At 39.7% G+C, this 25,596-nt stretch overlaps 1 protein-coding gene and 1 long non-coding RNA gene across 5 annotated transcripts in view; one reads left to right on the plus strand and one right to left on the minus strand.

Moving 5' to 3' along the window:
- The window catches only part of LOC138685036 (uncharacterized), a 151,425-nt gene extending 144,675 nt beyond the window's left edge, over positions 1-6,750 (minus strand). The window contains exon 1 of the long non-coding RNA XR_011324271.1: positions 6,628-6,750. This is a non-coding gene — a long non-coding RNA (uncharacterized lncRNA). The remainder of the gene's footprint in view (positions 1-6,627) is intronic.
- LOC138685034 (basic helix-loop-helix transcription factor scleraxis-like) lies at positions 5,907-23,357 on the plus strand. Of its 4 annotated transcripts, XR_011324269.1 has the most exons (5): positions 5,907-6,493; positions 6,650-6,750; positions 13,687-13,783; positions 17,346-17,392; positions 21,505-23,342. XR_011324269.1 is itself a non-coding variant. In XM_069780775.1 (2 exons), exons 1-2 carry the CDS (start codon positions 6,074-6,076, stop codon positions 6,698-6,700), a joined length of 471 nt encoding a protein of 156 aa, XP_069636876.1. In that variant the 5' UTR covers positions 5,907-6,073; the 3' UTR covers positions 6,701-10,306. The 4 variants fall into 4 exon arrangements, 1 of the variants encoding a protein (XP_069636876.1); XR_011324267.1 differs by having other exon boundaries at positions 17,346-23,357; XR_011324268.1 differs by lacking the exon at positions 17,346-17,392 and having other exon boundaries at positions 20,041-23,346.
- Positions 23,358-25,596: the final 2,239 nt, after the last annotated feature.

The following is a 25,596-nucleotide window of genomic DNA, read 5'->3' on the forward strand; positions in this document are numbered from 1 at the left end:
ATGCCCGGGAAACAGAAGCCATTTCACTAAACAGTTTCAGCTACATCCACCGCTTTTTCTTCTGCTGAGCAGAGGAGACAGGTCCCAGGCAATGCTGGCACTGAGTAACACTGCTGGTCGGCTGTGGCCATGCCTGGGCATGCACCTATGCATCAGCAGCTCACCCATCTGCCAGGCTGCACTGGGAAAGGTGACTCCAGCACACCTATTTAAAAGTCGGCTGTCTTCTTTACAACTCACATTTGAAACTGAAATAGCTTTATGTTTTTATACACACACACACATATTCCACTTCAAATTCTCTTACAAAAATTGGGAATATAAAGGAATTTACCTTCATGCACCCTCTAATATCAGTGTAATATCTCATCTCCAACAGCAGCTTAAAACTGGCTTCCCTGTGATGCCAGTTTGGAACCCAAGGAATTACTAAACAGTGAGGACCAACTCTTGTATTCTGCTTTTGTAACACTGAGCAATTATAAAATAACTTTTTGCCTACAGTTCAGCAATTGATTATCTTTCTGATTATGCCACCAGCTACACTGGTGCAGAGACAGATTAACTCGACTGGTGACGATGAAGTCAGTTCTGACTTGAACCTGAGTGACTGAAATTGAATCTGTCCTCTAATCTAATTTGAACTATGGAATCATGATCACAGATGTCTTCATCAACAGAAGTGTAAGTGTTGAATTGAGGGGCTAAGGAGAATAAAGTGAAGTATCTAAAGAATGTCAGATTTTGAGTATATTCATAGGAGAACACTCAAGAAGCTAAGAAGAGGGAAAGAAACCATACAAACAATTTCAGCTGCGGTTATATTGCAGAAGCTCCAATAATTATACAGTCAATTATATTTCTTTCATGGGTTTTTTGGATATCTCTGTATTTGTCAGCTCTAAGCACTTGAAAGAAACTGTTGAAAATACATTCTTTAAAGTACCTACAAAATCTTGTGCAGTATAGTGCTCTTCATAAAAGGATATTGTAAAACTAGAAGTACGGGAAAAAAAAAAAAGCTTTCTTTGCAAGATCTAGCAATCATGGGTAGGGGAAGATGGAACAAATCAAATCGCAATAAGCATTTTGAAGTGTTTGCAATAGTTGTTCCACAAAAGTGGACAATTCTACATCTTGTGTTCACGTTCATTATTACGGAAGCTGAGTACTTTTTATAACTAAAATTCATTTGCATTTTTACAGTAGTGTTCCACCTTTATTAAAAAAAAAAAAAAACAAAAAACCACCACTGGTCTATATGACAATACTATGCCTACTTAATAATATATGTTCTACTCTTATACCTCTCAGTGACCTAGAAAAGTCCAGAGAAGCTAGAAAAACTAAATTCTCCATCAGTGATCCAAGCTGATAAGCCTGGATTGTAAGACACAGCAAAACAGACCTAGCAAACCATGAGACTCTGAAAAAGCAAAACCATGGAATATGGGATAGTAAGACATTACACAGACTGACCATCACACTGACAGCATCTGGACAGAAAGTGGACAGAAAGAGCTCAAGCTGCTGGTACCTCGTCATAAGAAAAGTGTGAAGAGTCCGTGACGCTTTCCTGGATGGTGCTTCAAGTCCCTTTTCTCTATAAAACCAAACAGAGCACCTTTCAGCAATGTATGTTTGAGGCATGGATTCATATGGCAAAGTCCCGGACAGTGGAAGAGCCCCTCCTAGCCAGCCAGCCAACTACATAAAGAGACATGAGCAACCACAGCTTTCATCAAAGGTCTGGATTCTCACCAACCCATGGATATCCAAATGGATTGGCAAAGGATCTCAACCCCCAAACCACACACCACAGCTGAATGTTATAGACAACATCTTCCCAACCACCAATCAAGATCAGCTAGGACAGATTTAATAAGCAATGAAATAAAGGAGCAAGCTGGGAGAGCTCCAGCTGTATTCAGCTTTAACGAACAAAGAAGTCTCCGCACAAATACTGCTTGCAAGACATTTTGTTTCCGAGGGCAGGTATACTGTCCTTATATTGTTTCAATTTGACAGAGAAAAGAATATGCCTTGTCATCATTCTGCTGAATGCAACCACAATCAAAAATTACTTCTGAGGCAGTTAATAACAACTTTGAGAGTATCAGCAGAATCGTGTAAAACACCCCTTAGATTTGGCAAGTTTAAACGGTTTTGAAATAACAGGTGAATAATACATTTGGATTTGCCTCCGTGGGCAGCCACAGCAGAGAAAATTACTGTAAGACAAATTTTTTGACAAAAACTCAAGATAAACAACTCAGCTCCTTTTTGTCAAGAGTAACAGAGTGGGCGTATAAATAAAGCGCAGTAGGCAGGATGTCTCTGGAGTTTAACAAGGCCTCTAGCACTCCACCACACAAAAAACTCATTAACACACCGGAGAATCATGGCACAGATCAATTCAGATGAAGAACAGAGATTGTAAGTGAAGAGATTGCAAGTGAAGAGATAAGTGTCATGCTAAATCTGGCTGGGTAGAATATCAAGAAGGGACTTGTTAGATCCCACATTAATCAACTACCAGCAGTCCAGGGCAGAGCTGGTCCTGCTCCTCCCCTACCTGGGAAATGGCACTGCGGTAGCAGACAGCTAGTTCAAAATGAGTGGAGGATATTTATTACAATCCAGAAGGTTCACCATCCCACCTGAAATGACTTAAACACACGAAGCCTTAAACCCACCTCACGTTTAACCTTTCCTCATTAAACATGCTCTGTGCAAGTCCTCCTTCTCCAAAAATGTCTCTTGTACCGTTCCATATTTTGACTACACCTCAATCTCCTCTCCTTAAAATCATTCTGTTACAGAACCTGTATAAGGTAAAATGCCATTTAAAAGATTCTTCGATCAACATGTATTTTATGGCAGTCGCATTTATTAAGAACTGCAATAAAAATGACAACTCCATCATCTAGGTTTGTTGTGAAGGACAGAAGTAGTTGTCACAGCCAGCCAAAGTCACAGACACATAACGAAATCTGTACTACAGACCTGTGCTACTTTTGCCTACAACACATACATACCTTCTCATATGTGTGAGCAATATTGTGTAAGGAAATAAATAAATATGTATGAATGTTTAATGACTTTGATGGAGAAGACAAACAATAAAGAGTATAGTCCTTCAAAAACACAGCATGCGGCAAATGGAGCACCATGGTGTGAGGCAGAAAAATATGAACAGTTATGAAAAAAAAAATGTTGTCTATGCTGTATTTCTGCTCTTGAACAAACAAGAGAATCTAACTGAAGTCAGTGTGACCTGCAGGTGCAGAGTGATGCCGTAAACGTTCAAGTGCTGTTTTTTGAAGGCATTTTTGTCTCTAAATGTCTTTTTTTTGCAAGTGAAACAAGTTGGGGTTATACTTTCTATTTAATGGAAATACATTTGGAAGGCTCCTTGGCTGTGACCACAGATATTCTGAGCCACTAATTTAGATTTGTTTCTTTTGTTATCCTCTAATTAACTTGCTCTCTTCATATGTATAGCTTTTCCAGATTGCCTTCTTCCAAATTCTTCTTTCTTTTATGTACTTCCTATTAACACTGTTCTTCAAAAAATAAAGACAAATTAAAGAAATACCAGACACTAGACTGCAACTACATCAGTCAGATACTCCGTATTTCCAGTCTTTTGAATGTTGTTGAATGCTTCCTTACAATGGATATCAGATATCTTTCTCCGTGTAGCACGAAGGCAAATTTCAGGCAAAACCTTATCGCTACACATAAAACACTGCCCACTCTTCTGCTTTATATTCGTGCAGCCCCATTCTTGCTTGTTATTAGCAATTCAGCAAATTGTAAAATAACAGCAATCCTGTGTTACTGCACCTTCCTTGAGGAATACGCTCCCCCTAGCACTTGCATAAATGTTATCCCAATCAATAACCTAGTAATTAAAGTCACCAGAATTTTGGCCTTTTTACAAGTCTCCTTATCGGAAAAAAACATTTCTTGCTTTACTTTTTCAAACTGCCCTGGAAACAGAACAAGAATCATTCGGCCGCCCCTTTGTCCTTAACACCTGAATTAGCTATTGCTGTAATGTCAGTGAAAATCGTTTTGTTTTTCTCTGCAGACACAGCATCATTTTCTTCCTGAGTATCGCTTATTCCTTTTCTCATTCTTTTAGTTTATCAATAAGCCATCAATTCTGATTCTGATAATACTAGTAGTAGTTTTGTCCTGGGGTTCTTTTTGTTGAGGTGGGTTGGTTTTGGTTTTGTTTTACTTCCAGTAATAAACAAAAACAAAAACAAAAAGAAACTGAAATGCTAAGGACAGGAAAACACTGGTAAGCAAATGACTGAACCTGACAAACAATCAATTATCTTCACTGCTCAGCTACCAGAACATATCAAGGGTGAAATCCTGCCTCCATTAAAGTCAATGGGAGTTTTGTCATTGACTTCAACTGAGCTAGAATTTCACTCTGGAAATGCTGTATGTGACTAAATGGGAGAAACCCACATGGAAGACAGTGCAAGCGTACCTGGGAACTTGATTTCTCAGGAAACTAAAAGCAGCACTTCTAAGTATTGAAATTCAACTTCAGAACTTTCTAGATCATTTACTTTTTAAAAGGTTAAGCAGACAGAAGATAGAGCTTTTAACACTATGGAAGTAGGGTACAGTTATATTCACATAGCCTAGGGAAAACTATCGCTTGCATGATTTTGAGCACGGCTTTCCCCAGCATCTGATGATGAAGGGCCACATTCTGCTCTGCACCCCAAAGGAACTCCTTTGGATCAATGGCACGGTACACACCTGCCCATCCAGCCTCATATTTCTGCAGCCTTTGCTATCAAAGAATCTCAACCTGATGCTAAGGTTATTGCATCAATGTTTCATTATGGAAATCACAAAAAAATCTCAAAAACATCGCCCGATGGGAAATCAAAAACCTTTTCCCCTCTGTCTCCAAAGTAGTATAAATAAAAATCACATTAAAGAAGTTTTGCTCGTTAATACGCCACGGTATGGTACAGTTGCAATCGGCTGACAGAAAGAGCCGCTTGTCCATTTTTTGCCTACAACCTCTGCCCAAAGGGAAGGTGCAACAAACCTAAACCGGCGCTTTGCCATTCCGGCAGATGAACGTAGTGCATAGATGTGGCCCTGCCTGCGGGTACTGGATGTATTTTGAGAGGGCATGACTCCCAGCCAAGTATGTCAAAGCAGCTGTCTATCCTAAGTGTGTGCACCCATGATTAAAGAGATACGGCTCTGCTAATCCAGCCCTGATTTGGGAAGAAGAACTAATATTTAGACACCACCACCACCATGAAGAAGCTTCTGGGACCATAAAAAAAGCCGGTCAGTCAAGGCTGCTTAATCAGGTAGAGATGAGTCATTTGAGAAGACCTGCACCACGACCTTTCACGAGTTTCTGAGCGCAGACAGGCTGTCAGATTTTTTATGGCTAAAAGCGGTGTAATCAAGTGGTGCTTATGATGACCTTTTAATTTTAAGAAATGGCTGAGGAAGGCGCGCGTTCTGAACAGGGTAAGAAACGATCTTGAACGTCTTTTCCAACCTAAATGATTCCATGATTCTATGAAATCGGATTTGTATGCACGTCTAGCGATGAAACCCACCCCCGCGCTTCTTTCTGTGAGCCCGCTCCGTACCCGTCCGTAGGGCACACACGCACAGCTGGAACAGCGCAGGGGAGCGCGGAATTGGCAAGCACCGTGAAAAGTTTGTGCCCCCACCCAAGGGACCGAGGGCCGCCCACGCTGACGGCCGCGGGGGAACTGCGCCTGGATCCCCCCCCCCCAAACCCCGGCAGCGGGGAGGCGGAGGACAGACGGGGATTTCCGCGGGAGCCGGGGCCGGGCCGAGCGCAGGGGCCCCTTCGCGGTCGCGGCGACAGGTGCGGCGGCGGCGGCTAAAAGCAGCAACCGCGCCAAGCACGACCCGCCGCGCCGCCGGCGGGACACGGGGCCGCGGCGGCCGCCGCCGCCGCCGCCACCGCCGCCGTGAGCAGGGGCGATGCGGCACCTGCCGCGCATAAAAGTCATGGGGCGGCGGCGGGGCGGCGGCAGGCGCCATGAAGGCCGCCGGGGGGGCGGCGGCGGCGGGAGCGGGCGGCGGGCGGCGGCGGCGACGGGGAGGCGGCGGCGGCGGCGGCGGCGGCGGCGGAGGGGGGGGGGGAGGAGGACGGCGGGCGGCGGCGAACGCCCGGGAGCGGGACCGCACTCACAGCGTCAACACGGCCTTCGGCGCCCTCCGCCGGCTCATCCCCACCCGGCCGGCCGACCGCCGGCTCTCCAAGGTGGAGACGCTGCGCCTGGCCGCCAGCTACATCTCGCACCTGGCCAACGTGCTGCTGCTGCAGCAGCGGCGGCAGGCCGAGGGAACGGCCGCTGCCCAGCCCTGCCCGCCGCCCTGCCCGCCGCCCTGCCCGCCGCCCGGCGCCGGGGCCCCGCGGCCCATCTGCACCTTCTGCCTCAGCGACCAGCGGCAGCGGGTAAGGGCCGGCGCCCGGCCGCCTCGCCTCGGGCACGGGGGTGGTGTCCGGCGGAGGGTGGTTATCGGCCTGGGCCGAGGAGGTTTGGGATCGTCCCACCCGAGGGTTCCGGGGCGCCTTCGGTGTCGCCTAACCTCTGCTTTACCCCTCGTACAGCACCGAGAAGGAGAGAGACCGCTGTCCGGTCCGGCCTTGAGCGGACACTGAGTCACCTGAGAATCTCCACCGACCTCGCACGGACTGTACGGCTGCTGCGGGTAACGTCGCCGCGCTCCTGCTCTAGGTTTACCTTAAATAACGCAGTCCTAAAAGAGCTACTTCTGAAGCCCGGGCGCTTCGTTTCGCATTGTGACGGGTTTATTCAGGGTATTTCGCAAATGAAATCGAACGCTGTCGAGACAGTTGCACCTGCCGCGGCAGCTATTTTAGGGCGAGAAACGTTAAACCAAAGCAGCCGAGCCCTGACCCTGGTCTCTCCTAAACCTGTGTCACATGGTGAAACTTGAACTTCCAAACACGCAGTGTCTCCTGTCAGGGGAAGCTGTCATGAACACAGCGTGCTCTACGCCTTCGGCCCAGCTTGGGCCGCACGCAGCGCGGCCGCCCACTCCTCCAGCTGCACGCTAATTCTTGGGGCGGGGGGCCGATACCGACAGCTGACATGCTCGAGAGGTCTGAACGATGCTGGAAGATTATTTTTAAGGTGTTCGCAGAAAGTGGGGAAGCTTCCAGCGAAAGCACCGCCATTCGCTGCGCGCATAAGCGCGGCAGCGCATCGACACGGGACGTAGCCAGGATAGGAGAGGAAAGTGGAGGAGTGCTGCGTAAGCGATGCTCTTTTCTTACTAACGGCGCGAGTCGTGCCAGTCCTTTAAATAGCATGGGATATTCCTAAATCTGTCTGGCAAACACAGGGTAGGGAGGGTTTCCCAAGGGCTCTCTACATTGACCCGTCACCCAGGTCATTGCCAAACTGTGCCTGTACATCACTGATGTCATTTATCTCCCCTCAGTTTATTAACTTGTATACTTTTTTTTTCCTAGAAGTAAGTCTAAAAAGCAACTATGCATGTTATGTTTTCAGTTTTGGACATTAGTGAAGCAGCAGGCTAAAATCTTAAACCCCGGTAATGGTGGATTTTAAAAAAATATATTGATAGTTTAATTTTGCAATGGTTTTTCTAGTTAGTTATAATATATTTAATTAGGCCTTAATTAATCTTAACTTGTTACTTTGGGAGGCACTCAGTATTCTTGAAAAGCTTGGTAACTGTACCACTCTGAGAAGCGCTCAGAATACTTGTCTCTTTTTCTGCCCTGATGCCATCTGTTCAGTTCTCCTGGCCAGCCTTGCTGCTTTAGCCAAATGTGAGGACTGAAGAAGCAGCACTGCGCTGCTCACTTTACTTTCTGTATAGAATTTTCTCCTCCTCCCCTAAATAAGTGCAAAGCAAATTCTGGCATTTATTATGAAGAACTTAGCAAGAACAAGATCTTGGTATATTGCTCATGCAACTTCACATTTTTAGTTTACTTCTCCCATCCGCAACACACACTGACCACCTTTCCTTTATTGCAATGAGGAAAAATCTGTTGTGCTTACAGAACCTGCAATAAACTTCTCTTTTAAATCCTAATCAAGAAAAATACCAAAGCAAAGTTCCAGCAATCCCACATCATGTCACTCTATTCGCTTACTGAAAGCTACAGGCTGTATTTTCCTGGATTGAGAAGAGTTTGTTGGTTTTAGAAGGTTTGTATGTTGGGTTTTTTTAATAAGGAACTTTAAATTGCTGCCAGGTTATGATCTTTGTTTTGCTTTGGCATTGATTTCTGAAGCTGGAACTCTTGACAGCTTTATACAAAGTGCTTTTTAATTTTTTTATTGAGTCGGCATGTGCATGTGGGTATAGACTTCTACAGATGTGTCTTCGTGGCTTTTTTTTAAATTAATTTGAAAAAGTTTGTCTTTTAAAAAGTTATTTACTTTATAATTAAAGCTGATCTTACAGTTGAGCTCTACATTCTTATGTACACATTAAACCAAAGACTCTGACCTGCCTTACAGATAATTAATACTAATCTATTCATCTAGCTGTATCATTCAGTATGATACCCTAAAATGGCAAAGAAAAAAAAAGCAGTTTCAATCAATTTTAGGAAAATTTTGCATTGAGTATGCTCTGAATTTTGCAGTTCGTAAGAAAGACAATAAAATTAATTATTTCAGGTTTTCAAAATGTTGTGACTGTTGCAGTTTTAAGAGTTTTAAGCTTAGTTCTTGGCAAATGCAGCATATTTTGATTTAATAGGATATCTCTACACTTAGTTATTAAAGGAAATGAGTATAAAAAAGTGAGGTCCACTTCTGCACCATAGTATTAACTGAAAGCTCATGACTTGAAATTTATGAATAATTTGCACAATCCTACAGGAATTTGGTGTTCTCACTTTAAATGGGATTTTATCTCCCTGGTTTTGTATAACATTTATACAAAATGGTTTTCAATGACAAAAGCAGGAGCCGGCTGTTACGACTTAGCCATCTCTCCTGTTTAATGTGGCTCAGTGTAGCATTAAATTCTTCTCTCTTTACTCAGGATAAACTGTTGAATTCAACTGAGCTTTAAGATTTTGGTATAATGCTCAGGGTTTCAATTACTAAATAATACTGGAATTTCAGTAACACTGATTGATCGTGGCAGAAATTAGGCTCCAGAGCACTGCGGCCCAAATATTCATCGTATAGACAGATAATATCTATCCAAAACAATTATGACAGTGATTTCTCTGAGGAACAGACCGCAAGCCTGCATTTATATATATGTAACACTATGTATTTAAATGGGGTCAAGCGGGGACAGATCCTTACCTTTGCTGAAGTTTATTTATAATGTAAAACTTCTCTACCCCCAGGAGCAGAAAAAGATACAGGATTGAGCTGTTACTGTGTAATGGGTTTTCTATAAACCTGGGGAAAAAGAATTTAATTTCTAGAGACACAGATGAATTGAGTGCTCAGATTCCACATATAAAGAGCTCACTCATCATTAGGTATGTTATTGAATTTTTACTGTATGAGGTTGTGTGTCTTATCAGTTCTATTTTTTTAATCATTTCATGGAGAGGCATTGTTCATGGCATGCACAAATATATATTTATAATCCAAAACTTTGAGGGTGTCTAAGAGCAAGTACCTTACTTGATGGTCAGGCATTGGAATGATGTGAGTTTTTCCAAAAGTGCTGAGCACCCACTTCTTCTGCTGAAGACATTGGTTTTTTGACATATTTGTAAGTGCATTCTGTTCTGTATGTATGAACAGAAGCATGCCTAATGCCAGTCCCATCTTTGTTTTTCTGTAAACACTTGGCAATTCAATTTACATGATGCATGAATAAAGCAGAAACGGTGAGATATACACCATTTGATCTTAGATCCTATTAAATGATTGTTAAAATATTCCAAGCATAATACTTTCTATAAATCATTGTACATAGCCTGCTACATCACAATATAAAAACAGCATCAAGCAAAATGAATAAATCATGTTGTTTGATTTTACTGGTTAAGTTTAAAGAAGTATTTGAACATAGTTCTTGGTTATTTATGAATTAATCGCAATGTAAGTCAAAGTACTTTCATGTGTTAGCTACTATTTTCAGTTCTGTTCTATAAAATGGAAGTTTCCTTTCTAATACCTTCTTGGAAAATCTGCTTCTTTACAAAAGTCTGTATTTGTTTGCAAAATGTGCTTATATTTGCTAAATTAAACAGTATTTTTGTTACTAAACAATAAACTATGAACACTAAGGTGGTAGTTCTCTGCTGTAGCCATCTCAGTTAAGATACAAGCATTTAATCTTTTTCTTTACCTTTTTCAAATCTATCTATACAAGATTTCAACAGCATATATAAGTGTGTTATGTAGGTACATACAGCCTATATGTATGTACGTACATACATGCTACAGGGCTGCCAGAATGGTTGCATAAGACCAGTAGCTTTTAAACCATTAACCATGGACCAGTTATGTTTTGGAGGCAGCATTCTGTTCCTGTAGCACTGAGAAGGTCATGCTAAGTGTCTACACTAATACTTTAAGGTTGAGCTATCCAGCCAACATGCAAGCCACTTATCTCTCCTGCCTCTACTCCCACTACCAAAGCTCGATGCATTGAGCTTCAGATTTCTAAGCCGGCACTACAGATGTGTCCTAGGTGCTTTCATGAAATGTAGGGTTTGATCTGCAAGCTGTGCGTCTCCCCTAGGCTGCTTGGTGTGCATTAGCAGTAGAGAAGGAGAGTGGGTAGAAAGCTTGGAAAAATGAACAAGGGGGTTCCTCTGCTCAGGGCCTGCACAGCATTGTAAGGGCCCAACACAGGGGGAGTTGGAGGGAGGGGAAAGGATGGAGGAAGGACAGAGGGAGAAGAAGGGAAGAGGTTGATTTACCAGTGGAAGTTCAGCAGTTTCCAGCATCAGGCTAAACAAGCCAGTACATAAGCGAAGGAGCCCATAGTATGAGCAGTCAGTGCCATGTTTCCCCATAAGCAATTTCTTTGGGTGTTACTTGTTTATGACCAGAAGGATTCATGGTACCTAAGGTAGCAAATAGGACATCACTGCAAGAAGAAAAGCTTCTCAGTGAAGTGACTACATTAAAACTCTGCCAAATTCACCCTTTGGAAAAACCTTCTAGTCATCAAAATGATTCCCACTAACACTGCCACAAAATTCTGTGGCCCTTCCTGAAAAGCAAATAGTAAATAATAAATCTTTAATCGTTGTACTTAATCTTACGTTGTCACATACTCCCCGCTTACATAAACCCCATATGAGACTGTATGAGCCATTTCACAGAAGCCATAAGAAGTTAACCATAAATTAAGAGTCCACTGCAAATCTGAGACACAAAACTCTTTGATGCCATTGGTTACTAGATTCTTTCAAAATACACTTTCAACTTCCACAAAAAAAGCTGTTTTCTATGTTTTGACCTGTTGCACTGTGAGACACTAGACATTATGTTGAAAGAATCTCACAAAAAACTACAAAACCTAAAACGGCTGTCTAAATACCACGTTTCAAAAGAGAGTAGTGACATCTTGATTGATAGTAAGAGCTAGTGGCTAATACAAGGCTAAGAGAAAGAGTTTATATAAAATTAGGTAAAATAGACAGCATGCTGCCAAGGCAAAAGATCTGGGGGATATGTTATACCAGGAATCCTTTGAAGCTTGAAGAAAAGTGTTTCTAAAGAATCAACATGAGGATTGTGGGGGAGGAAAAGAAAATTATTACTAGGATAAAAAATACCATAGAGTTTTGTGAAAGCTAAGGAAGAAAACCATTACTTAATAGGGAGAAGGACTGAACTGGCTGCTCTGAACACATTTCTTCAAAAACTTTTTCAAAATTTGGATGTACATACATAGCCAGGCAGCCCAGTGTCTTATTTCACATTAAATCCTCTAGCTATTACAACATAATACAGAGTTTCAGAAACCTTGAAGATTCATCCCACTTTTGAAGTTGTACAGTAATGAATACAGGCTTCCCCAGGAGAGGAAGAAGAAAGAGAGGGCATTGATAAAGAACAATAACCAGTAGCCCACCAAGGAGGATATTCTCTGTGGTGCCAAGAGAAATACCAGTTCAAGTACAGGTCCAATGCCCTAGTCATTGTAACCTTCCCTCATTCCCCTGGCAGGAGTGCCTATGAGGCGTATTTGGTGTCTTATTTTGCGACTCCCAAGCAGCCTCTGGTGAGAGGTAGGTATCTCAGATCTGCAAGAACTATGGTGCAACTGGGCATGAGCTGGGCAACTAAAGGGGTTTTTGTTGTTGTTTTAATGAATATTTAGATATTTATCATAATTTAGGCAACTAGGAAAGGTCCTCCTGAATTGCTGTGCTACGATTAGGTACCTAAATTATGTCTAACTGAAAATCAGGATGGATGCATGCATGCATTTTCCCCAGCAGAAGCCCAATTTAGGGCAGTCCTTCCTCCAGCTTCTCTGTCCTGACCCCTCAGTTGTGTCATTGGGTCACTGGAGCTTTTTGTGGACCCTCTCTGAAGCCAGATGAGGCAAATAATTTATGTTAAAAACCCAACAACAATAACAAAACAAACAAACAAACAAAGAAATCTAGGTCTTGCAAGGATTTGACATCCTGAAACAAGTGAACTATGATGCACCGAAGAAAGTATCCCCTGTTTTGGCACTAGATAAAATGTTCATGTAACAGAACGCTTAAGATACCAGTTGCTTTAGAAAGGCCTTATCTTCTCTCATTCATTTACTACGTTCACATGACAGTAGCATTGTGAGGTTTTAATTAAACATTTGGAAATTGCTATGGGTTCTTCCAAAGGAGAAGCCAATATAAATAAGACAATTACACTGAAATGGGCGATGAAATAAGTAAGTGATAAAAGTAATTCTACTTGTTACAGCATCTCTCTGTAACATCTGATTGTCTTTTCTTCACATTATTAAAATAAACTCTACTTTCCAAGCATATGTATGCAGATCATTTTTAAATCCAAAGATTACAGAAAAAAGTAATTCTTTCAAGAAGAGTGTTGAGCTTGGCAGAAAGGGTGGGCATCTGTCAGGCCCAGATACAATCAGACAGCTGTGCTCTATCCTGAAAGGGTGTCTTGAAGCTAAGTTTTCCTCGGGAAATAACGTCTTTGGTATGAAAAGCAGCAAAATGTAATGAAGTCTCCAAACAAATAAGTAGAGAAAACAGAAACTCTCAGAGCTCATTGTTATCTGAAATACCAACCCTATATCAGGAGAAAAAATGCAGGATGAGAGAAGGATAACATCTTTACCAAACAGTAAGAAATAAGGGGTGGGAGGATCATCTCGCTTTATATTCTCAATCAAATTAATCCTTTAGATTAGAATCAAAGGTAAGATGTGACTAGCAACAATAATCACTGCAGAGAGACGCTAAGATAGTAAGAGGGCTGGGACACATGACACCTAGGACAGGCTACGGGAAGAGGGGTGGTTAAAATGGAGATGAGAAAACAAGCTAGGTGGAAATCTAACAGCAGTCTTGCAACAGTTAAATGGGAAGGCAGAGCCAGACTTTTATAAGAGGCATACAATGAAAGGACAAGCGGCAATAATCACAAGTTGCAATAACTTTTTTTTTTTTTTTTTTTTTTACTTCAGGAAAAATGCTTCTTACTACAAGCATGGTTAAGCACTGGAACAGGTTCCAGGGAGGCTGTGGAAGTCTCCTCCTTGGAGAATTTCAGAACTTCACAGGGTAAGGCCCCATTTGAAAATGGAAGATGTATTGAATAACTCAAGAGGTCCTTTTCAATCTAATTTTTCCTATGATTCTATGAAATTATGAGCTTATGGTTCCCTGGAAAGGAAGACTGTAGAACAGAATAGTAAGAAAAACTTGAAAAAATGGAAGTACTTCACGGGAAAAATCTGTACTTCTGGGCAGTGCCAGGATCTATTATTCCAGATGAAAATGAGGGGCATCCAGGTGTGCAGATCAATAGGAGAGCAAAAAAAAGATTCCTGGAGAAAGGAGGAACTGATCATGCCTTAAAAGGGATTTCCAAAAATTGAAACAGTCAGAGGCAGGGGTCTATTTCTATCAGAAGGACCTCTCAGATCTATTCTGGGCCTGAATTAGTAAGAAGGTTTTAATGATTTGTTTGGGTGATGGGTTAAGATTTAAATTTAGAGGTGATAGCTTTGGAGGGTAGGATTAGAATTAGGGATTAACTCAGAAAGAGAAATAAAAGGAGAAATGTTCTTTAAAAGATGCATTTCAATATAGAAATGTATGTAGTACTACACATGGATAAGAATAATCCACTGTACAAGCAAATGATGGAGAATGACAGGCAGAAAATTATTTTTGAGGTGTCGCATATCACAAACATGACAAGCCTTTGCCAGAAAAGTAAACCTCACACAGGATGCATATTTCATCAAGATCCCTTTCGGCACTATTTTCTATGATTACTAGAACTTCCCCAAGTTCTATCTGAAATGTCTGGCTGGGTGGAAAATGTGTTTAAAATTGTAACTTAAAAGAATACTATGTGTAGAGAAATACATAGTCTTAACTACTGTGTCAGTGCAAATGAAACAATGGAGAGTGACTTGAGATTGTGAATGCCAAACTAGGTAACAGTGACACAGGATATCTGTATCTTATTAACTAATAAAGGTCTACCAAAGACAACTGCAGGAGTATAAAAGGAAGTTACGAGACCCTGAAATTTTCAAGGGTTACATTTAAAGAACACGTGATGCTGCTAGTGATTGGAGCCTGAGTATATGCTAAATACATGCATACACAGTAATCAGCATATCAGAAATGCATGACAGAAATTTTAGCATCATGATAAGAGGTATAACAAACTGATTCAAGATATATACATGGGAAAAAGGAGACAGGCTGCAGGGTAGTAAGGTCCTACTGTGTGCTGTTTCATTACCACTGCAACCGATTTTTATTTGCCATACTGCTCAAAGAAAATCTGAGTGGAAAAGACAGGCTTTAATAACAGGTGCTGTGAAAGATAACAGCATAAGTGAGAGTTTCTGGCTGATGTAAGAGGCAGTCTCTGGAATGTTCAGTATCTATACCAGCTAGGTGCAAAGCACCAACCCTGGACTAACCAAGTGTAGGTCAGGACCACTGAAGCACCAGCAGTGGCCAGCAAGGCAGACCCAAAGAGAAACAGCCACTAAAAGCAATCCACAACAGTCCTGCACTGCACAAAATACAGCTGAATCCAGCTAGAGTCAGGGTAAAAATCAAAGACTACTTTTCTGCTACATAAAACATGTTACTGCTTATTTTAGCATCTGTAATGAGATGAAGCAGAAATAAAATGCATGTTATGGTGTGCCTTTACATTCCAGCAAATGCCGTAACATTGCAGTGTACTTCATTACATGAGACAATCCATTGATTGGCATATTTCAGCTGTCATTAACATTACAAATCAGCAGATCCTCTTCTATGCAGAAACTATTTCTCACTGCCATCTTGGTGTGTTCGCCTATACTCACGTGGCCCAGCTTTCCCCAGGATGGGAAATACATAGGAAAAGTGACTTAACAAATCACTACTGTTAGAAAAACACCACCGCTCTTGAAATGTTTTAATTAAGCTCATTAAACTGTTTAATTAAAACTATTTAAAAGGCCCATTCTCATTTCCATTATGGACTTTAAAGATCTTATGGCCTCAAAGAGAATAAAGGGGTCCAAAAGTAGCCATAATGTAAATAAGAATTAGCGAACTTCTTTTCACTGGCATTATTTATAGTTAGTGATCTTCTCATGTTGGCTTAATTATCATCTCATTCTAAAAGGCTAATAATTTCACTCCATTACCCTCCAGATCTGGTTCTCTTTCATAAGTAGTTTAACAGATGCCAAAAATAAAAAATAAAAAAAAAAAAAAAAAAAAGGAAAAAGAAAGCTTAAGAGTCTTAAGTAATGCAGAAAATGAAGGCTGTTAAAAGACAAGGTTGGGCAAGTCCTGCACCAGTGATTTGGAATTTGTTGCCCACCATCTCCATCTGCTGAAAGTTAGTGTCTATACCAGCAGAAACAGATTAAATCTTGGAGGTACCACTGTTCCTGGACTGATAAAATTACTTAAACTAGATCAATAGCAGTTTCAAAGGACACATTAGGCTGCTAGTTGTGGTGGTTAAAGATCTGGTTATTTTTGCCAACTCTGCTAGCCACTCACTCTGTCACAGAAAAAGACATACAGTTGGGGCAACAGCTTCTAAAACTGTACAGTCAGGAATTGCTGGAAGTTACCTGTCAATATCCAAATTCATTTGAATTTCAACAAGACTTGGGTCTTTGAAAATGAAATTAAGGTTTTATGGAAAAAAAACTGCCAGTATGCAGATGCCGATTAAAAATGACAATGCATACAAACATTTAACATCTACATACATCCTAACATGCTTCTGTGTATGTACTTCTAGACCAGGTATTACCTGAACAGTGCTAAAATTGACAAGTGTTGAAATGAGCAGGAAGACGAGACCATCTTTGTGTATTCCAAATTGAGAAAATGATCAAACTAATGCAGAATAATTTACAGGGGTGAACATCAGCTGAGAAGTGATGAACAGAATGTATGACCTCTACGTGGTTGCTAGCAGCTTACTTCCATAAAGATACTGAAAGAGGTATAGTCCATCCCTGATGAACAGGACAAGCCATGCAGCCAGGTCACAGAGAGGAGTCAGGAAACAAGATGCTCTGCTGAGTTTGTTTGTTTGTTTCTTTTTAGAGACCAAAGACATAGAATTGAAATACACGTTTCAGTAACTTAGCTCAAACCAGCATATTCTGCAATCTCCACTGAGAGGGTCCCCAAATGCATAACTGCTGTTCTACAATCAAATGTCAGCAGAGCAGCCAAGCAACATACAGGCCTAGAAGAAAAAGGGAGAGCTCAGTGCCAACTGGGGGAAAAAATAACAAAAAACCCTTCTGTGTGGCTACTTGATCACATATGGTACATGGTTTGAGCTTTCTTGTGAATCCCTGACAAGTCAATCTGCTAAGCAGAATTGGAATATTATATCAGATAATGTCCAAGTCCCCATTTTTTTCAGAATTGGTACTCCATTATGTTCCCATTTCAGGCAAAAATGAAGCCTACAGCTCAGTTTGCCTCAACATTTAAGGACAGGTTTCAGTTTCTAATAACTCTGTGTCACCTTGGAAAATTAAAATAGTACCTCTTGTTCTGATTGTGTATGAAAGTATAGCTAAAACAAATTTCATGGCACTGATTAAGTGTTGTGTTCGCTAAACTTTAGAATCCCATCATGGATCTTTCTATATTGGTGTTCACATATGCTGCATGGTGAGTAAGAAAAATCAGATTTCAGGTGCTTACAAGCATGACAAATAGGCACTGAAGTGGCCTTGAGCACTGTGATGTAGTAACACAGAGGAAATTGAAGCATTCAATATTCTGAGGTGCCTGAGCCCTCTGCAAATGGCTCTTGGATAATTGTTAGCAATCTAGCAAAAAAAAAAAAAAAAAAAAAGTACCCAGTTTTGTTGGGGCTTGTTTTGTTTGTTTTGTTTTTTATACTGACAAAATAAATAGTTTTAATGCATGCAATATAATGTGAATAATAATAATGTGGACACTAACTTGCAGCTATTACTTTAGGTGTTAATCTCTAACTGAAGTTAATACTTAAGATTTAGCAAGTCCCTTGTACAGTAATAAACCTCCAATTTCATGAGGTTACCGTACATGTGTTAATTAGGAACTTTGTGGAATTTAATTCAAGATTGCTGACAGAAAGGCTTGTGATCAGGAGTATTTTAAACTTGTGACTGACAGTAACAGCAGTGCTACAGTCTATTGCCTTAGTTGGACTACGCATTCTGCTCATCTTCATACCCCAACATTTCATTAAATAAGTTGGTGCTTAATAACTCATTAAAAAAATGTACATATATTTGTATATGTTCATCTTTGTGTAAGTCTGCATTCTATAATTGGATATATAATTAAAATGCAGAAATCACATTATATACTTTTATTTTTGTGCCTGTTTCCATCTGGCAAGTAGACCTGCGGAAAGAAATTAATTCATAGATGAGTAGATGACCTGAAAATATTTATATATTATATAATCCATTTAGACATTCACTTTCAGTGAATGAAGACAATATCAGCAGGTATCTGGTAATTAGGTGCCATTAGCACGTGCATAAAGATAAATTTTAATCTGTTCTACTGCAGTGAAACTATGGAGGTTTAATATTTTTAAATTAAGAGCTTCTTTGGTTTAGATTTTCATATATATGGAGGTGTTACAATTCTGAAATAAAGTTACTGTTAAGAAAGTCCCAAAAGATTAAACTAGTGATACTTCCTCTAAAGATTGTCAAGCACTTGTGAGTCATAGCAAAAATTTCTGATTTCTTAACACAAACCTCCCTAATCTTTCAGCAAGAATAATTCTGTATCTTTAAATAAAATTAACTTAGTTGTAGGTCCGATCAAATGTGTAGAGAGCACATAACAGATGAGAACAACAAATTGGCTATTACTCAGTAATATACACAGGTGTGACCCTGCAAAGGTCAATAGCCAACCACTTTGTTCAAGTATGGAAAGTTAAAAATAGACTGTACAAGTGTAGTTCATATAAATTGGTGATGTACAGTAGCCTTCGAAGGCCAATAAGTTAAAAAGTGTATTTAATTACCTAAAATTGAATTGATCTGTACATGAGAAAAATATGAAATATGAACAACCCAGCAGATTTATGAAAGAAATTAAGTGGTAGATTATTAGAATTTCTATTGATTTTGTGAATAATTGTGTCCTTGATTATTTTAACTGTCTTTCCACACATTCAGTCATCCCCTACAAATGAAATGTAATTATTGTTTAAACAGAATCTGAGCACATTCTCAAGCAAAATAATGTAACTAGCGATAGCACAATAATTCAGTAGCTCCCTGCAGCAGTACACAGAATCCATCCAAAATTAGATTGTGTCCCAGCATGCTGCAGAACTACACTTTGCTGGCTCTCCTTATGTTATCAGACAAAGCCAAGTCAGCCACAGGATGAAAGCAGGTATCTGTTGCTTGAATTCTTATTTCTCCCTTAAAGCCAGCACTCCCATACCTCCAACGCCTTATGACCAAGCCTACAGACTGACTGTACAAGGGCAATGATTCCTGGCTAATGGCCAACCTGATGGCTCTCTCCTTCAGGAGCACAGAGGGAAGAAAGAGGACTCTGTTCTTCCTTACCGAGGAAGAACTGAATTAAACTGACAGAAGAAGAGTAGCACGTAGAGGATCGTTGGTTGGTGGCAACCAGGACACCCCGATACTGCAGGGTTTGTGTAATGCAGGTCACAACACTGAGTAAATGTTTCAGACTGGGTGAAGACTCAGGCAGATATCACAGCACCAGTTTTGTCTGGATCTGGTCCAAAGTGGTAGAACCAACTTTATTTTGAGATATTCTTCATGACTCCTTTCAGTGGAAGAAGGGTTCTTTGAAATTTAACATCAGTGTTAATATAACCAAACACCATACCCAGCCATGACATTTCTGTAAAGGTTGCAGAATCACAAACAAGATCTGGACTCAGCAGCTGCCTGTCATCTATGCCAGTCATAGTTGCCAACATAGAAGACTGATTTAAAATTGCATGATGCACATCAAAAAAATGAATTTATACAGGCTGGATTCATCACTAATTTTATAAGTACATCTTGTCACATTTTCCATGCAGCTTAACCCTTTGAAAATACTAGCTATTACTGGGCCAAAAACATCTTCTAGGTTTAGAAGGTTCTTAAATTAAAAATATACTTGGCACTTGTGTTTCAAGTAAAGATTAAAAGCTGGTAAAAAAGAGTTTCACACTGAGCTAAAATGACCCCAGAATGGTGTTATAAATATGCAGAGGCTACAGGGAATAAAAACAAAAAAAGACCATTCAGCAAAGAAAGCTTCTTCCTTTTCAGGATCAAATGTGATCTCAAGCTCCAAGAGAAAAAGGTGAAAGCTATCAAAAACCACACAGAATGAGAATCTGCAGCCAAATTTAGAACAGAAGTGTTCTTCAGCAACATGTAAGGGAACAGGGAAATAAGCATCAGGGATGCAATAAACTGTGGTCAGGCATAAATTAAAGCTAATATTCCTGTGACTAAAAATTCTAAAAATTATATTTAGATTGTCTGTTAGTTCCTGCCTCTAAATCATATAGGACAGCTATGTTCCCAGTTCAGGCTTCTAGACTGAGACACCCAAGTTAGTCTTTGTGAATACTCACTGAGATGACTACTCTCAAGCTTTCCGTAGAGATGAGACAGCTAACTGCAATGAGGTTGAGGAACGGATGTTACTGAATCTGAAGTAAAAGTAAAGCTTGATGTTCTCAAATTGAATATGCCCAATAGTTACCATTAACAAAGAAAGTCTGATAGCATGATTTGTCCAATAAATCTAAGAAATTCAGGCTTAAAAAGAGAAAATACACTGTGTATGTTTTAAAAGGTTGGATGGAATAACTTGGGAACTACAGATTCATTAGTCTGACTGCAATAGTATGTAAGTCTTTAGAGCATACTTTGAAGGATTTTATTTAATGCAAATAAATGGAAACAAAAATAATGGTCCCGTACACTGACCAAAATAGCTTTTGCCATGCCTGTACACTTTCTCAAGAGAGAAAATAGAAAAGTAAAAAAAAAAAGAAAACCAGAACAAGACTATACACCTATTTGTAGGCAAATGAGCATATGCAAGGCAAACACGGAGCCATCATGTTTTCTGTAATATTCCATGTGCAGCTGTGAATGCTTGCATTAATGCCAGTTAATCTGCAGAGCTATGAAGTGAGGGAAGGGAGCATTGGCCACGGTACTGGAGTTATCTACTACTCTTCAAACACTGTAACCGAATCCTTCACATCCTCCTGGACTCTACCAGAACTGAGCAGATGGAGCCTCACTAAGCTGCTCATTCAAACACAAATGCATAATAAAGCAATAAACATTAAGGGTTTGACATGAGACCAAAGTAGAGGAACAGGAATAGTTTCACTAAAAGTGCTTCTCACTTAAATCTTTCTGTGGTGCTTCTAGTAGAGTGAAGAGTTCATGGCTTAAACCAGGACTAGCAGCATACAATTAAATCTAAGTAAATCTGGTTTACATTAAAAAACAATAAAATGAAAACCAAAGAAAAGACCCTTTGTGACAGCACAGTCTGACTCTGCTTTTATGTGATGCATCAACTTCAAGCAGCTCTGCAGTTTTCTGAGTTTTTGCATCCTTGCAATTAAGGCAGAACTTATCCCTTACATCCTGCACTAAGAGGATGCCTTTCAGCTTGCTTTTGGGGTTTTTTTTGAAAGGCCTGACACTTTTCTCTTTCATTCCTACTCCAGCTGAAGTTTGGATATTTTTTTTTTCTCTTTCCAGCAGTCAAAGCTTTAGAGAACAAATAAAGTGAGGATGAAAAACTCTCTTGCTCAGCTTTTTAATTTAAAGATTTTTGTGCTCTCATTTTTTTTCTTTTTTTTTAATTCCTTGAAATCTTAGGGTCAGTAGAAAATGTGCCATTTAAATATCTCTTTTTCCTGAAACCATAGCAGAAACCATCCATCCCTTTGGGATAAACAAGCTGAGAGAAGACTTTCTTTTTTTCTCTTTGCCATAACTGAAGCAAAATTGCTTGCACAACTGGATTATAACTTTGTTTTAAAGGGGTTTTCTTAATAAATGGAAAGTAGGAGCCAGACTATATAGAAAGATAGACAGGGGCAGAAAAGAAGAGATCTGCATGAAGAAGAAACTTCAAAAGAGTTTTCTCCTACTTCGTGGATATCATATTCTAATTCTCACATATACTTCCTCCTCATAGAGTAATTCTGACTGCAAACTTTTTCATATCAGCTCTTCTGAGTTTTAAGAATGTTTTCACATAATTGGTGATCTTGTGCATTCCAGCCCCTTACACATGGCCCTACTGTTTTGTCAGGATGCATTCCTGCCTCATTTTATTAAATACCCTGAGGACAATATTAGTTGCAACACAGTTAGGCAAGGAAAAGAATGCGAAATGGAGTCTTAATTCTGAATTCCCTGACCAATCTTGTTGTTCAAATAGAAATAAAGAGTATGGAAGAAATCCAAACAGGAGGAGAACACAGTTTTCTGTGCTTATTCAAAGGATAATGATGTCCTAAGGGAACCAATAAAAGAAAATGAAATTGTACAAAGGACACCTCCAGTACATCTAGTAAATCTTGTAGGAAAACACAACAACAGAAATCAATAATAAAAAACTATCCACAAGGATGCTAAATAAAGTAAGCCAGGAACAAGCCCTTTTGAAATGCATATATTGTAAGCTGAGTTCTAAGACTTCAAAATCATTATTCATAATCCAGGTTGAAATTCAATCAAGATATTTACCCAGGGTTTACCTTTTCTTTTATGCAACCTGAGTTTATATAAATTACCAGGGAAAAAAAACATGGCAAACCTCTTCAGCATAGTACATACCACGTACAGTTTCTGCTCAAAACCATTTCTGCATTTGCCCAAAAGATGTATGCATGTTTAAGGAAGGTAGTCCATATGCTATTTTGTTCCATTTGCATAGATGGTTACTCCTGTTAAAGCTTGTTGATTTTTATGTAAGAGGAACAGCAAAACAAAAGCATGAGTTCAGAACAACAAAGTAGCAAACTGCACCGCTTCACAAATACACCCACTACACATAGCGCAAGAGTATTCCAAGATCAGCCTGACTATTCTATGTAGCAGGCATAATAGTGTATTTTTTATATTCTACTCATTTAAAAGGGATAATCAGATTTTCATCAAATTATTGCCACAATTACCTCTTTCTATTGAAACTAAGCACAATAAAAATAGAGTCTAAATGGGTTTTGCGTAACTTTGGAAAGAGCGGGGGGGAAGTCACTGAGTGAACTGTAATGATGCTTGACAGAATGGCAGGAATGAATCTTCAGATGTGCTATAAAATACATGTGTGAAAAAAAAACAACAACCCACCAGGAAACACACATTCTACTAGCCCAATACTGATGTGCATAAACCAACTTATATTCATTAATGATCACAATACATCTCTGTCTGTTTTAAGAGACAAGTTCCTATATACTTATGCAGTGCTTTGAACTCTGCAAAGTTTTTTAATTTAATTGTTTTGAATGAGTCCTGCACACTTCAGCAGTACTTATGTTTTCAGGTAATCCAAAATTCATCTTAAAGTTTGAAGAGAATTCATACATAAAGTATTGGCAATTCAAGTGGCTGACTCTTAATCTGTCAAACGATATATCTTCAAAATTACAGCAAAAGCCTGTTTTTGGAATATTTAAGGTCTGGTCATTCATTCCAGTTTATCAATACCAATGAATCTTGGCAAACATAGAGGCTTTGGTTGAAGTTCGTATTAATATAGCACAAGGTCCCAAAGAAGACTTTCCATCTCACTAAAAGCTTTTTTAAAGATTTAACTAGGAAGATGCTAATCATATAGTAAGATTTCTGTGCTGGACCCACATTTACCCTGGAAGAGTTTCCCACACATTGTCACAGTTATTAAAAATGAATGCAAATACAGAATATACAGCAAAAAGTCCTTTTTCAGTACTACAATAATCATGGCATTTACATTTCAGAAACTGCTGAATAATGGGAATGATAATTCTGAAATTATTTGCTGCAATCAAACTTTGTGCCACTAAAAAAACTCTTATTCTAAAATATGCAACACTAAAGTAAAGTACAGGAAAGGTTCATGGAAAAAGCCCTCGGTACTTACTGCATCATATTTTATAACTTAAAGACTAGCTGTATCCAAGTCTTAGAACATTTAATACTTCCATTTCCACCTTCTGTTTTTCCCTTGAGGTGTGCTTTATCACATGGGTACACAACTGAGTAGGGATGGTCTGACTGACCTCACCCTTCTCTTAAAAGTCCAAGATGAATTCCCACTTACTATAAATGATCAAAGTTTTATGGACTAATGACAGTTTAAAATACTTTTTTTCCCACTTTCACTGCAATCCTGTCATTAAGACTAACAATCTAAAGTAGCTAAGAGAATGAGTAAGCAAGATGATTTACACAGATGATAGTGCAATGGTAAGAAGTGGGGAAAGATTCTTTGAAATTTTTTGTAGCTGAACCATTAAAAAGATTTACACCAAGGTCTTTAAGTGAAAAGAGAGCATTGCCAAAGAGGTCTGGCAAGCTCTTCTATCAATAAAATACTCTGCCCCATAAATTTAGCCAAACCCTCAGCTTAAAACCTGATTAAAAGCTAGAAGGAACTTTGTTACCAAAGATAGCCCACCGACCCAGTATCCAAAGATACTGCCTATAAAAATCAGACAGGATAGCAACTCTTTTATAAAATCTTCACCACCATTGCATCTCCTATACTTTTCCGTGAGGCCATGTACAGAAACTGAGGAAATATTTAGCATGAGAGAGCACAGGTTCTAATACAGGACAAAGTTGTGTTGAAATTATTTAGGGCTGGGCACAGCATTAAAACCTTATATGTTTCTCTACCTGGCTGATCCATACCTTATGGCAAGACTTACAAAAATCTTGCCATACAGAAGACTCATAAAATATGTATGTATCCTTAGAAGGTTTTGGTTTTAACTTATTTCAGAATATTTAGTTAATTTAGAACAAGCTTGTATCTTTAGGTTAATTTAGAGTAAGCTTGTATCTTTTTCATATCCCACCTCATACCATTTTTGTTCTTTAAAGATAGCCTCAAGAGGCAGTCATCAGATATGGATTCAGGTGTAGGGCAGGTTCAGAGTCAAGGCTTGATTTTATGACTGTACCAGAACATATATTTGGAATCTGAAAGCAGCAGTATTTGATATGGTTTGCAACAAAGTTTCAAGACAAAGCAACAGAAAGAAAACAGGAGGTTTTCTGTTACTCTGTATATCAGAATGTTATTATTTGTTTGGTGCTAAAAATGGGCTTAAGGTTATAAACATGAGTGTTTTGACAGTCCTTGCTTCAGGATCAGCTGTTCATGACATTTCCATCAACTTGGATTGCAGCCCATCCAGATCTAGAAAACAGGTGCCATCCAGTTTTGGACTTCACCCCAAATCAAGAGTAGGGATAGATACTCATATGCACTCACCCTCACCCTGAAAGTCTGAATAAAGTGACAAACTTTATACAGGGTACTCCAACAGTCAAATTCTAGTAGGAAGAAAAGTAAGGAGACAAAGTGGTAGACAAGGAAAAGAGCATGATGGTTTCTTGGTCTTTTTATGCCATAGTAGTTCACGCATCTCTTCTGTCTGAGGGCAGGAGGTTGCCACCATTTAGACATCCCTGAGCCAAATTCTTTAACCTCCAAACAGAAATACATAGAAAGAAATCCACAGGGATGGTAGCCATGTTGGCTTGTTGACCACTGCATACATCCTGCGCAATTTTAATCCACAAGCTGATTCCGGACACAGCCTTGGATAAGTGGTCCATCATACTAGC

This window comes from Haliaeetus albicilla, chromosome 4, assembly GCF_947461875.1.
Source record: "Haliaeetus albicilla chromosome 4, bHalAlb1.1, whole genome shotgun sequence".
Classification (NCBI taxonomy): domain Eukaryota; kingdom Metazoa; phylum Chordata; class Aves; order Accipitriformes; family Accipitridae; genus Haliaeetus; species Haliaeetus albicilla.

Coding starts and splice junctions, on each gene's coding strand:
- LOC138685034 (XM_069780775.1), top strand. CDS start 6,074: ATGAAGGCCGCCGGGGGGGCGGCGGCGGCGGGAGCGGGCGGCGGGCGG. Junction 6,494..6,649: donor TCAGCGACCAGCGGCAGCGG/GTAAGGGCCGGC, acceptor CCCCTCGTACAG/CACCGAGAAGGAGAGAGACC.